This window comes from Bacillus rossius, chromosome 10, assembly GCF_032445375.1.
Source record: "Bacillus rossius redtenbacheri isolate Brsri chromosome 10, Brsri_v3, whole genome shotgun sequence".
Classification (NCBI taxonomy): Eukaryota; Metazoa; Arthropoda; class Insecta; order Phasmatodea; family Bacillidae; genus Bacillus; species Bacillus rossius.
Window position 1 is genome coordinate 16193595 of NC_086337.1, and position 14737 is coordinate 16208331.

At 38.9% G+C, this 14737-nt stretch overlaps 1 protein-coding gene across 1 annotated transcript in view; it reads right to left on the bottom strand.

Annotated features, from left to right (window-relative positions):
- Positions 1–14737, bottom strand: part of LOC134535633 (uncharacterized) — a 527534-nt gene that overhangs the window by 51846 nt on the left and 460951 nt on the right. Inside the window, exon 4 of the mRNA XM_063374810.1 lies at positions 2460–2636. Coding sequence (XP_063230880.1) covers positions 2460–2636 — 177 coding nt within the window. The remainder of the gene's footprint in view (positions 1–2459; positions 2637–14737) is intronic.

Sequence of the window (14737 nt, forward strand, 5' to 3'; positions counted from 1 at the left end):
TAAACATCAATGAAACGAGTTCAGTAAATACAAACAGTCCATCCGCTTTGTGTCGTGGCAGACATCTTTGTTTATACTCTTCGGTTACTTTGCTTTTTTTTTTTTTTTGCTTTTTCTAACTAAAACTGCAACTGCAGTTGCAACATACAAAGATTATCTTCCGTATTCTATGAGACGATACATCCAACAGCTACCACAACCATGATGGTGTGTGGGGAAGGCTTCAGTTCGGTACAAACTGTCAGTTCGGACTGGGCAGTACAAACTGGGAGCTGGACTGACATGTTTTCGGAGGCCCGAAGGCCAACGCACCCGCCTTCCACCCCTCCAAAATGTGCGCCCTTTAAGGGTAGATTGGGAGTCTGCTTACAGATCTGTATAGTCCAGAGCCCCTTCCTACTGAAGCTACCAGATCCAGAAAACATGTCCCCTCCACCACTACGGTACCCATAGTGGCTTCTTAGGAACCTGTAGACTGAAATCCCCACATGGGGCTGTATGCAGGTAAGGGTTCAAGTCAGGTGCTTTCACAGTCCAGCAAAACCAACACCATGATATATATATATACGTCCACTATATGTCCTTTATGTGCCATTATATATTGATTATGTGTCCATTACATGTATTTTATATATTGATTATATTCCTTTATATTGATTATATATCCATTATATACCCTTATACAAATTGCCGGACATGCTTCAGCACACTGCTACCCATCAGTCATCCAGGTATTGCCATAATTAAGGACCATCCACTGGGGCCAGGTCCCCCATTAGGGCCCTGACTAACCAGTAGGTAGTCAATTGATCCTGGTGCGTGCCTTATCCAGGAATACATATGCCAAGTATCTCAGTAGTAGTTGAATACTACTCCGCTAACAGCTGCAAGGGAGAAATGCTCACGGAGCCAGTGGCTCGGTTTCGTCTGCCACTTGAAGTCTCGCTATGACTCTCCGAGCAAATTCACGGAAGAGAACCCAACTCTCTCTCCGCGCCACCACATTTGCAAGGTCGTAGTCACACCCAATCAGACCCAGGTGGAACTTCAGCTGTTCACGAAGATCCTCAACTTTTTCACAACTATGCAGTACATGTCTGACATCATCCACCGTGTGGCAGTGCCCACACAGCGGATTCTCTGCTAGACCAAATTGGTGTAGTTTGGCCTTGAAGTTACCATGCCCAGTTAGAAGTTGAACCGTGGCTCGCGTCAGTTCTATATGCTTGCACTGAAGTCGATCTTGTACATTCGGGAAGATCTCATAGATATGCCTACCTTTTTCACTAGCTTCCCATTTGCGCTGCCACTGCCCCATGGTCACTTCCCTGAGCCTTATGTGGTCCTCTGGCCTGAGGGTGCCCGCAGCTTTCAGGGCAGCAAGCTGCCCTTTTTCAGCCGCGAGCAGATCCAGTGGGATCACCCCAGCGAGAACCTGCAGAGCGTCATTGGATACAGTACGGTAGGCCCTGGTAACCGCAAGAAGGGCAGCACGCTGCGCCGACTGCAGTTTCCTCCTCATGTGTACGAATCCTGAACGATGCCACCATGCAACTGCGCCATAAGTCATGATTGGGATGAACACCCCCCTGTACAGACATGCCAGCGTAGGCGACGATAGACCCCGGTTGGTCGGGGACAATCCTCGGAGGCGATGAAACATCACCACAGCCTTTTGGGAAACTTACTCCAAATGCTTAGCAAATAAGAGCCGATCATCCAGTAAGACTCCCAGATACTTATGAGTGGTGGTAAATTTCAGGCGCTCACCCCCCAGGCTCACATGTGGGTAGTGAGCCCAGGCTCCGCTAAACTTGCCCTTTAGCATCATGCATCTGGACTTTCCCGATGAGAACCGAAGTTTCACCGAGTCGGCCCAGGATGAAATCTGCTGGACTGACAGTGAGTGGTACCTCTGTCCTTTCAAGGAGCGCGTCCTCATTGGTTCAGGGAGACGCTGCTCCCACACACGAGTTCTCTCGAGCCCGCGGTCCATCAGCGGGGACGCAACACAACGCCGAACGTACAATAACGCCGAAAATCATAACGCTGAATGCCATATCGACTACAACGCCGACAGCTAGAAAACTGCTGTGTACCACAACGCCGAAATACATTAACGCCGAAAAATGTCATTGCAGGACTGCCACAAAGGTTAGGTTAAGTAAGGTTAGGTTAGGTTAGGCTAGGTTAGGCTAGCCTAGGTTAGGTTAGGTTGCGGTATTTCGGCGTTAAATACATTTAAGAAACTCACACAAATTCATTCAGTTTTGTTTTTCATTTTGCTCCTGTGCTTCCCCCCTCCCCCTCCCCGCAGCAACATTTTTCGGCGTTACTGTATTTCGGCGTATAGTGGTACACATCAGTTTTCTAGCTGTCGGCGATGCGGTAAATTTGGCACTCGGCGTTATTGTACGTTCGGCGTGGTGGTGACGACCCTCCATCAGCGCGCCACTCACCGTAGACGCCGGTGAGCTTGATGCAGGCGGTGGCGGGGAACAGTCCGTTGCGCCCCTTGCGGCCGCCCATGCAGGGCGCCTCGTAGATGCCGGCCGTGTAGTTGTTGTGGAAGGGGTCGTCGCAGGCCGGGTAGTTGCCGTTCAGCGACACGCACTTGAAGCAGTCGATGGCCGCCGCTGCAACCGCCATGCGCTCCAGCTCTCAGACTGCACTACACGGGAAGCCTTAAGATGTACATCAAGTCCTGTCCCTGCCCGAACACGCCCGACCAACCTCGGGTTTATTTATATATATTTATATTTCTCTGTTTATTTTAATGTAGCTTTACTAACCTAACTAACCGTCCATAGTGTTTTAAAGTGTTTTGATGTAGCTAACCTAACCGACCACTTTTAATATTTGAATTCATTTTTCCTGCTCAAAAATAAAACAAATCCCGAGGTTGGCCGAAGGTGAATATTCGGGCGTGTTCGTGCAGGGACAGAACTTGATGGACATCTTAGGGTTCTCACACTACACTACACTACACATGTTCATTAGACATGTTGATTCACTTGATCTTCATAAAATACAGTATGTCCATAAAAGTAGTCCCAGTTATAAAATTGAATATTAGTTAGACAACTCTAACTGTTATAGAGTGTTGGTTCGAAGGTCACAGTTAAAGATTAACTCAAACAGATTTATATGAAAGCATGCGCGAATACGGCTTTGTTTTCTCACTTGCAGCTTGAAATAATCACCCTCTCCCCAATTAGTAGAGTGTGAACCTGTAAACTTTGTTTGACATCAGGATGGATCCCCTTCCCCATTTGAATCTCTTTTTTTACGAGAGTCGTTGACCGTCCAAGTCCCTGACCGTTGGTCGAGACGACAGAGATCTTTTTCGCTGGCCTCCACGTTCACATGACGTAACGCTTTGCGATTTTTTTTTCCTATGGAGCTTTATAAAAGATCGTGTCTACGTTCCGCTACTACCTAAAGATTTGTAAGAGTTTGAGACACAAAATCGAAAAGGCGATTACTTCCATTTCTCCGGAAGTGTTAACCAAAGTGTAAGAAGAACTGGACATTAGGTTGGATGTGTGCCGTATAACTGAAAGCGCACACATTGAGCAAATCTAGGTTAGTTTACCTTCAGTTTGCAAATTATTCTAAATAGTCTAATATAACTCTTATAATATACCATTGAAACTGGGACCTTCTTTTATGGACATCCTGTATTAAAATAGTTAATGAATTTAATGATGTGTTTTAGTGAGTAAAATATCATTTGCACCCTTGTATCAGATAATCACGGGACACAATACATGATGGTATTGAAATATATGACTACTTCCAACTGCCCACCCTTTAAGTCAAATGCTTTAGTGGTTTATTTATTTCCATGGGCTTATTAAGATAGCCAACTATAACATTAATAGAAGGGGGTTTCTATTAAAAATTATTAACATAATCGTATATCCATCACAAACCATCTAGGTGTATCTCATTTGCTGCCTACTGCATAAAATGAGTTTGACATTTTTAAGAGAAATGTCACAGTATTCCTTCAAATGTCACATTAAATATCACAGCTCCAAAGACGGGGTTCTCAGCTACGCTATAAAAGCAAGAACGCAAGGATGAAAAACAAATATTAAACGAAGAAATCACGGTCATTTTAAAAAAGCGAAAGTAACAATTAGTTATCAACTATACAAATTTGAAAAATAAAACAGTAGATCAAATTTGCGTGTTCTTTAAGAAATATTATTTATCACACGAACGTCTAAAATATATATAAAAAATATTTTAGTATTTATTATTTTCAATGTGCGAAAGTTTAACAAATGCAAATTTTATTCATGTAATAAAAATTGTATAGTAGCTCTGTTTACATAAAATATTTTTAAGGTTTCAAAATACTTAATTTTATTTATAGAAGGCAAAAATCCAGTCAAAACACAAAGAGTTGAAGGAAGGTAATTTTTGCATTGCATTTTTGCATCATGCCTAATTTATAAGCGGGTATTCTAAAATTTGGTCATTTAACATTTTGCGTCTTGCGTCTACAAGTGTGCCAATACTACATTTTTCTAAATCGTTTCCACTTCAGTGTGGATTTTAAAGTACTTTGAAACCTCCGGTAACAACAAATATAACTAAAAGTGTATAGTAATTTTGTATTTTTTTTATGCACCTCTTTAAGTCCAATATTAATTACAATAATAAATGTTAATATATTTGACGATCGCAGGGTCAACTTCAAACAAAATACCTATAATTTTAATCTATCTAGATTTGAACGAATAGGTTGTATGTGGAAACTTTCTCCTTTTCCTGTGCAGTAGACCTTTACTTTAAGCATGAAGGATTTCGTCTTTTAATTCTTTCAAATATATTTCTGTTGATTTTATCAATTTTTATAAATAAAAATTTATATCTATCTGAATAGGATTTATTATACTTTAAAAATGAATAAATTATATTTAAAAGTAAATGTTTCATCATATAAAAATAATTGATAAAAATTTATTACCAAAAAAGTACCGAAAATTATTTTATTTTTATTTGTAAAATAAGTAGGAAAATAAATATTTAAAAAAATATATACTTGAATACAATCTGCTCGTGTCGGTTAATAATTCACAAACAAACACATAGTTCATTAAATCCCTTGCGAAGAAGCCAATTCCAACGACGACAGGTCTAAATTACATATGAGGAACGTCATTAATTATTATAATGTGACCGTTACAAGGAAAACACTTCGCCCTGTGTTAGCTCTTTTAACTTCCAGACGATTAGTTTAGCTCTCCCCATTAAACTACTCCACTCCACCCCCGCTGCCCGCCGAGGCCTGGCTCAATATGCCTCGAAGATAGGCCCATGCGTGCAGTGCTGGTCACTGCCCCTGTGTAATTACCACCACTAATTGCACGTTCTTCCTCGGGACCACGCACCTGCTAACTGCAGGGCATTGACAATATGGACGCAGCTACGAGCTAATACTTCACTCTCACATGATCAACACACACACCGCGTTGTCATGATTGTGTTGTATTAATTACCTCATCGCGCACAAGCCACGGTATAATTGTTTAAAACTACAAACATATTATTTCAACAAAACTATAAACTTTGAATATTGTCATTATGCAATCTGCATTATGTCCATAAAATTGTCCCAGGTATAAAATTTAATAGCATCAACTTTAAGCGTTGTAGAATGTCGGTTCAAGGTCACAATTAAAGTTTAACTCAAACGGTTTTAAATAAGCGCATGCGCGAATACTGCTTTGTGGTTTTCTGGCTTGCAGCGCCACGTATGTTGAAAGAATGGATCATACCGCAATGAATAGATGGTGGACCCGTAAATTTTATTTGGCAACAGGATGAAGCCCCTCTATTGGAATCTCTTTGCACGAGAGTGGTTGAACGTCCAAGTCCCTGACCGTTGGATTGGTCGTAATGGTCGAGACGACAGAGCTCTTTTTCGCTGGCCTCCAAGTTCACCTGACATAACGCAATGCGATTTTTTTTTCTTTGGGACTTGATAAAATACCGTGTCTACGTACCGCCGCTACCTAATGATTTGCCAGATTTGAGAAACAAAACTGAAGAGGTTATTGCGTCCATTACTCCGGACGTGATAACCAAAGGGAGAGAAAAATTCGACTTTAGGTTGGATGTGTGCCGTTTAACTAAATGTGCAGATATATTGAACATTTATAAGAAAACCTAGGTTAGTTATCTCCCTTTTGATGAACGATGATTTGTTTAGTAATCTTAATTAAACTTTTACCATACGCCATAAAAACAGGGAGATTATTTTATGGACACTCTGTATTCTAAACGCTGTCATAGAACTACTTACATTTGGTTAACCCAATATTTATATAGGTGTGGTTGTTTATGCGGCAACATATCAGTTTATCGTTTTGCCAAAGAATACATAGAACAGGAATAACGGAGAAGGAATCGGCCAAATCTTATCGCGAGTTAACATCCCAGAATTTTCCTGAAATGGTCACGGAAAACTATCAAAAAACCTAAATCGGAAAGGTCCTAAATCCGTTTGCGTGTGGTTCAGACCCGGTTCCACGGGAGTAAGATCCCAGAGTCTTATTATCGCGTCTCGTGGCTCCGTCACTGATGGAGAGAGATAGTTGTCGGAATAAGTATTTTGTTTTATAATAGTGACCACAAAACTGCAAACAATCCAACAACAATTCAACATTGAAACATACAAATCAATAATTAAAAGTATGCAATTTTTTCACGGTCACGATATCGTGACCTTTAATAATCATTGTGAAGGTCAAATATAAAATATATTTCAAGAAAAGATATTTTTGATAAAACAAAGTAAAAATCATGGCTAAAAAAGTACAAATAAACACAATTTTTTTCCGAATTAAAGCATTATTTTAATTTCAAAAAATTGTTAAATAATTACAACAATAATTTTTAGATAATTATAAAATTAATTTTATAAATTTAATAATATACAATTTTAATGGCGTTTATAAATATCAAAAATAAAAATTTATAAAATATTTAATTATAACCTGCAAACATTTAGTGGTTGTTTAAAATCGTGGGAAACCAAGCAGTTTCGGTGTCGGCATCTCACCAACGCTAACGTGCGGCAGACTTTTAAAATTAGGTTGCGCGGAGCATGTGGTATCCAGGCTAAGGAATTGTGGAGGATGTGTTTGGAAAAGATAAAATCTCAGAAAATAAATTAACAAATGCGTTATGTTCAGTAGCAGCATTAATACTAATATTTACAGAGAATTTTTAATGTTGCAGCTACCCACTGAGTCCACGATGATGCAGCATACGCTGAGTGGCTTAGAAGGTAACGAGAACAAGAGACAGCAGAGTGGCTTGGAAGGTAACAAGAACAAGAGACAGCAGAGTGGCTTGGAAGGTAACGAGAACAAGAGACAGCAGAGTGGCTTAGAAGGTAACGAGAACAAGAGACAGCAGAGTGGCTTGGAAGGTAACGAGAACAAGAGAGAGCAGAGTGGCTTGGAAGGTAACGAGAACAAGAGACAGCAGAGTGGCTTAGAATGTAACGAGAACAAGAGACAGCAGAGTGGCTTGGAAGGTAACGAGAACAAGAGACAGCAGAGTGGCTTGGAAGGTAACGAGAACAAGAGACAGCAGAGTGGCTTGGAAGGTAACGAGAACAAGAGACAGCAGAGTGGCTTAGAAGGTAACGAGAACAAGAGACAGCAGAGTGGCTTGGAAGGTAACGAGAACAAGAGACAGCAGAGTGGCTTGGAAGGTAACGAGAACAAGAGACAGCAGAGTGGCTTGGAAGGTAACGAGAACAAGAGACAGCAGAGTGGCTTGGAAGGTAACGAGAACAAGAGACAGCAGAGTGGCTTGGAAGGTAACGAGAACAAGAGACAGCAGAGTGGCTTGGAAGGTAACGAGAACAAGAGACAGCAGAGTGGCTTGGAAGGTAACGAGAACAAGAGACAGCAGAGTGGCTTAGAAGGTAACGAGAACAAGAGACAGCAGAGTGGCTTGGAAGGTAACGAGAACAAGAGACAGCAGAGTGGCTTGGAAGGTAACGCGAACAAGAGACAGCAGAGTGGCTTGGAAGGTAACGAGAACAAGAGACAGCAGATTGTAGCTTTTTACCAATTTGTTAGACTTTTAAAGCTAATACACAAAAATTAATATTTTTTGTTCGTTTTATATTGTGTTCATCTTCTAAGCGTTCGGGCATCGTTTATCCGATTGAATTCAAACTTTGCACACTTGATCTTCGAAACACGAGAAAGGTAACTGTCTATGTACAAACGAAAATCCATGCCTTTCCCCTGTTCCCACCCATTAAAATAGAACTTTGACACTACTTGTTAAAACGTTTTTCACTTTTCATTTAAAATGAGGGGAATATTACTGTCTATAATTGATTTCTAATAAACAGGCAAGTCACTGTCGACTGAAATAAAAAACAAATCCCTTTTGGCACAGCCTACAGGCGTAGGAAGATTTCGAAGTACCTATTTATTCTGGCAATGCTTTGGAAACCTCTATAAACTTCTGGAACATTTTAAGAACTAAATTTACATAACATTCTTAAAGTTGTTCAATATTCCAAAATTACCGACGAAACATTTTCACATATTTCATGCAGTGAAAATATTTTGAATTTTTTAACTCAATGCATCCAGCATTCAATAGCTTAGAACAAATTTCATATTACACATACGAAGGTAGTTAGCAATTTTTATTGACCTTCAAACACTATTTTTCATGTCTTGCACTAATACAAGGTAGTATAATTTTTTTTCTTTGAACCAGGGTTTAAGATGATTATAAGATGTTTTAAAATAAATTCAAACAAATTTGATAATACGAATATTTTTTTTTCAACCCCTGTTTTTATGATAATAGATAGTTTCATTAAAAAAATTCAGCCAAAGATTTTAGATTGTTTTTAACGGATATCCTTGTTTTTTCTACCCCTTGCAGTAATGGTAGATTACATAAAATTTGACTTTAGACAAAAGTTTTAAATAGTATTAACAAAGTTAAAAGAATATAAGAATGGATTCAACAGCGTACAAGGTAGGGATGATTTTTTTTCTTATTCCAAACCCAGGTTTTTTCAACCCGTTCAGTAAGGGGTTAATAAACATTTATCATTCCAGACAAATTTCTGGATACAAGTTATAATATTTGCAAATATTTGATGATGTGCTTACTAAGAGAGTTAAGAATTTATTTTTATAAATTAATCCACCCTTTGCAGCAATGTCTGGTTGTATCAAAAAGTATTTCTGACAAAAATTTAAGATAAAATTTAAAATTCACAAACAATCTGAACGGATTTGATAGTTTGCCTACCAAGGGAACTATTAATTTTTTTTTTTGTCATTGAACCCCTGCGTTTCCATCCCTTGCCATTATGGTTGGTCGTATAAAAAATTATTTAAGACAAAACTTGTAGATAATAATTAAGGTTCTACAATAAATTAGAACGAATTTGATAGTGTTATGGTACAAATAATATTTTTTTTAAATTCTACCCTTCTTTTATTCAGCCCCTTGCTGCAATGCCTCAGTTTATCAAAACGGTTTTAGACCAAAGTTTTGATTAAAATTATAAGATTTACCAACAATTTGAACGGATTCCAGTGTGTCTTTTTCTTACTAAGGGAGTTATGATTTGTTTAGCCAAATATCTGGTTATTTCAAATGACTTGCATTCGTCATCAGACCACTAACATAGTAATTTATGAATTGTTTTGACTTAGAATTTAACTTTTTTAATAAATAATAACGGATTTGTTACTGTACATGGTATAGCAATTATGATTTCTTTTTATACTCCTGTGTTTTTCAACCCCTTGCAGCAATGGTTAGACTTATCAAAAATTCTTCAGTCAAAAGTTTGAGATAAAAGTTAAACGATTTACAAACATTTGTATGGATTCGACGGTGTGTGTAAGAACGGATTTTTGAGTTTTTTGCCCTCTAACACTTGCATTTTTCTGCCACTTACAGTTATGGTTGTTGTATAAAAATGTATTTAGACAAAAATTTTGGTATTAAACTTACGAGTTATAATACGTTCAAACAGATGTGATAATTTTCTAACAATGGAAGTTATAGTGATTTTTATGTTTTACAAAAAAAACCTTTCCCATTTCTACCCATCTGATCGGATAATTCCCATTAACGAAGTAGACTGAGATTTTCTTCTTTATTTTATGTATAGGTTTAGAAGTCATTTGAGAAAAATAAAGGCACATATCGTGTCCACAAAAATGTGATACACACACATACACACTTTTGAGTTAACGATGGTTTTGGAGTCTAGGGACCATGAAACGAAAAACCAATTAAACATTTTCCGGAAGATACACCACTTTCACGGCTATAAAAGGTAGTATTTCTTCGAAATCTACCTATAACACCCCCCCCCCCCCCCCACTTCCCACCTTATCAAATACCTAACACCGAATTTTGGAAATTTTTTAATGAAATGCAGCTCACTTTGCTTTTAAATTAAAGGTTAAATTACTGTTTTCAACTGATTTTGGAGAAAAGGGAATATAAAAAAATTCACCTCTTTACCCCTTTCCCAACCTTTAAGGCAGAAATTTGTTACTTCTTGAAGAAAATTTGCACACATGACCTTCAAAATATAAAGAAACTCATTGTTCAACATTAAATTTAGAACAAATAATGTAAGGACACTGTGTACGTGAGATTTTTAATAATCACCCCATACCCTTTTTTCATCCCTTAAAGCATAATGTTGGTGCATATAAATGAAATAAGACACAATGTTAAAACAAGACTTAATTTATTGCTTTATTTGATTTCAAAATTGCCACTCCCTCTTCCTGCACAAATGAGTTTCCAGAAACCACCCCGTACTCCTCTCCCATCCCTTAAAACAGGATATTGCTATGTATTTATGATATTTCACATGCTTGGCGTTATAATTAAGGGTAAGATAAATGCCAATGTCTGATTTAAAAATTATTTTCCCATCCCACTTTTTATAAGAAATTGCGAAAAACCACTACTTATTCCCCTTACTACCCATAAAACAATAGGCCTACTGATGAAATTTTTCAAAATTATTGATGAAATTTTGCAAACTCGGCGTTCAAGATAAAAGAAAATTAACTGTCTTCATTAAATTACAATTTTACCCCAATTAAATTATCTTTATGAATTTTACAAAAATATACAACTTCGTCTACGTTTCCTACCACTTAAAGTATAGTAAGTGGTACAACTTGATAACATCTTGCACACTTGACGTTAAAACGAGAAGAAAAATTAGTCTATATCTGTTTTTCATAATAAAATGTTATTGAATACATAATATTTCATGATACCCTCTAAGGATAATTTTTAATTTGAACTTATAACAGCAAGATACTGGAACCAAGAACCAAGAACCAATATGTAGACAACTTCCTAAGTCCGGAAGAGCTACTGCCCCAAAACCAGAAGGCGGCGGAGTCAAGTTTCAAGACATCTAAAGAAGAATGGGAGAGGACCAGTGCCCAAGACCGGAAGATAATCCAGAGATATTTGCAGAAGATCTGAAGAGTACAAAGTACTCAAGATCGGAAGATTACTAAGCAGATCTGATGGCAGAAGGGACAAAAAATTGTAATTGTATTTGTGAAGTAGATGTATTATTGAGAGGAAGAGTCGAATTGGTCACAAGTTCCTGTTATTAAAGAATACGAATCCTTTTATGATATAAGGAAGTACCTAATACAGCAGAAAGAAAAAAGAAGAGATCCTATATAAAGATAATCATAACATTCTGCATTGTTTTCTTTGTGGTTCTTCCTATGCATGGCAATCAAACCACCGGAGTAAGTATAGGTGTGTTGTTTAAAATGGATTATATGTGGACTGGCCTTAAAACGGATTTTATTAACGGAAATCTATATGATCAAATATATGTTGCTGAAATATATATATATATATATATATATATAATCGCATTTAATCATACATACCGTATTCATGTAATTTATGTAAATAATATAAAATAATATATAATGGAATTATGCCCTTAAACCAAAATAAAGAATTAAAGATAAAGTAGTGGTTAATAATGTTAAACAGAACGAACAATTTGGAAAAGAAAATTCCTCCTTCCATACCCTTCGGGGTTTTTATCAAGAGGATAAAAGTTCAAATAAACGCCTATAAAGAATAGTATTAGTGTCCTCCGAGACCGTCAGGAGTGAGTCTGACTCCGCGGAGAAGGTGATTGCCCCCTGAGGTGTCGGAGCTGTTGCCGGCTCTAGTATCCGAGACATGATCCAACAGGTTCACGGAATGGGTGTAAGGATGCGAATACATAGCCTCTCCGCACCAAGTGGCAATACTTTGCTTCCACGTGGTTGCTGGGGGCGAATCGTGGTGACTATGTTGGGATGGGTAGTTTTAACCTCTGGTCATAGCATCGCCTTAACTAAAGAGGACAATGCAGGGCGTAACCCTGCCGCAGTGCATCCTCAATTGCAGGTATGGGACCAGAAATGGTGAATTGGCTGAATCTGTGGGTAACAACAGATGTCTTTGAAACATTTCTGTGTGATACGACTGCCGAGCCTTGGTGTCTTGGTCCCAAAGGGCCCCATAGTGAATGGATCCGGCCTATGGTAATGGACGGACCGAGAAAGGCGCCGCTGTGTTCGGGGCACCCGGACTTTAAAAAGAGCTGTAAACTGCTCGACTAGGTGTGATACGTTCCCCATGTCCAGTGGTTGGGGGAGGTACCGAGGTAACCCGAGGCCCTCCAGCTCACGCACGACTGGACTGTCATGTCTAGCCAGGGCTTTCTGCGGTCGCCGCTGGATGAGTCTAGTCACATTCGTGTGTTAACCGGCTGTAAACCTGTCGGACCGAGGTACGGCAGGTCGGAGGGTAGTCCGAGGAGACGAGGACATCCAGTGGAGTAACTCTGAAGAGTGGCAATAGGCTAGCTTGTTGGCGAACGGTCTTACGCCTTATAGACGCCATGCTTGTAGTAGTACGGGAAGAATCCATGAAAGATTGAATGGTGTCCCGCTGAGGTTTCTTCCAAGGCCATGGATTCTGATTGGGTAGGACTCGCACTTGGTGGTGGTGGCTCCGATCGCTTGGAGCAGGCTTCAAGGGTTCCCTAGCCTGATGCGGAGTCGACTTGGTGAGCGACGACACAGCTCCGGTACTAGCCTGGACAGTTAGCAGAGGTTGGATAGGCCTCCACCGGACTACGGGTTCACTGGGTGTTTTGAGGGGCCCCAGTGTGATGTGGGAGATCGAGATAGGTGCCAGCAGTGCTGATAAGGTATAAGGGCTAAGTACACAGCCAGATGTCTGACCCGGTGGGGGGGGGGGGGGTGAAGGTGGTGACTATGCTCGGATGGGTCTCCTGGGCCTCTGGTCACAGCCGAAGCTCTAACACCTTCTTGATTAAAAAGGGGGAGTGATCCCTGGTTCCCATTCCACCCTAAAAGGGCGCACACATTGGAGGGGAAAGTAGCTGGCCATAGACTGTAATAAAGATGTTCTCCGAGCCCCTCTGAGCCCTGCGGGGGAGGGGCGGGGCACTGCGGCGTGTGGACGGGAACAGTCAGGCAGCCCCTGCAGTCTCGTCTTCAGCTACGCATAGTTCACCGCCAGGAGCTCTGAGTGGTGCTTACTGGATACGTCTTCTAAAGACGTAGGCTAGATGTTGATCTACTGATATGTCTAGTTCAAGGCAGTTTCTCAAGTTGGTTTCCTGTCGTTGAAGCTGCATTTTCATCTTAGGTAATAGTTCATCCATGAATTCGTGTTACATTGGCATGTAAAATGACATACCAAAGTTATTAAAAAATTTTACTTCATATTCTTTTAACTCAAGAAAACGAGAGTAAAATTTTCAACGTAGATGCATTTTTTTCTTAAATGTGATGAACCCACACACTGCTAAAGTATTTTTTTCTCTTATATTGAAGCAAACAGAACATCGCAAGTTTCTTACATCCGTCTAGTTCCATGTCTGGACCACAACTGACGGATGATACCGCTTCATGGACGGGCAAGAGTTCGATCCGTGTGTACCTGGCCTGAGGCATTGGAAAGTGATAAAAAATTATACTATTTCAATATAACTGAATTTTGGATATGGGGAATGATAAATTTGCAAACTCAAGCTTTCATTCTCTTATTCATAGTTTTGAGAAATTTCACCTCTAGTTGTATTAGAAATAAGTTAAATATGGAATCTACTTATCACGAGGTTTTATATTTGGCAATATAAATTTAAATTGAATATAAAAGTAGGTTGGACTAAATATTTTATTTTCACATCTAAGGTATTAAAAGTGAAAACGAATAATGCTGTATTTAATTAAAAAAAAAAGCCATTTCTACTTGAGCATCCCTGTGGGAAGAGAGGAAAAAGATGAACATTATAAAAGTTTTTTTCTCATTATAACTAAGCGTAGTTACTAAGAGGCTACATAATATGAGATTTTTCATATTCATTAGAAATACAGTTGCGACTGTTAGAAAAATGTTAAAATAATGAACGCATCTGCAAACAGTGAGGAGTGTGATTTTAATGAAGTATAAAAGTAAAATATTTTTATAATCTGAATTAAACTAGAAAGGAGCGTTGTTCACAACTTTTTTTCATTATGCTCCCTCATTAAAAAAAAGCAAGTGACATTTCATCCAAAGTAATATGTAACTGTAAATGAATTTGTAGGGGAATTTAAAATTCGGCATATTTATTTATATTAAGAAGTAATCA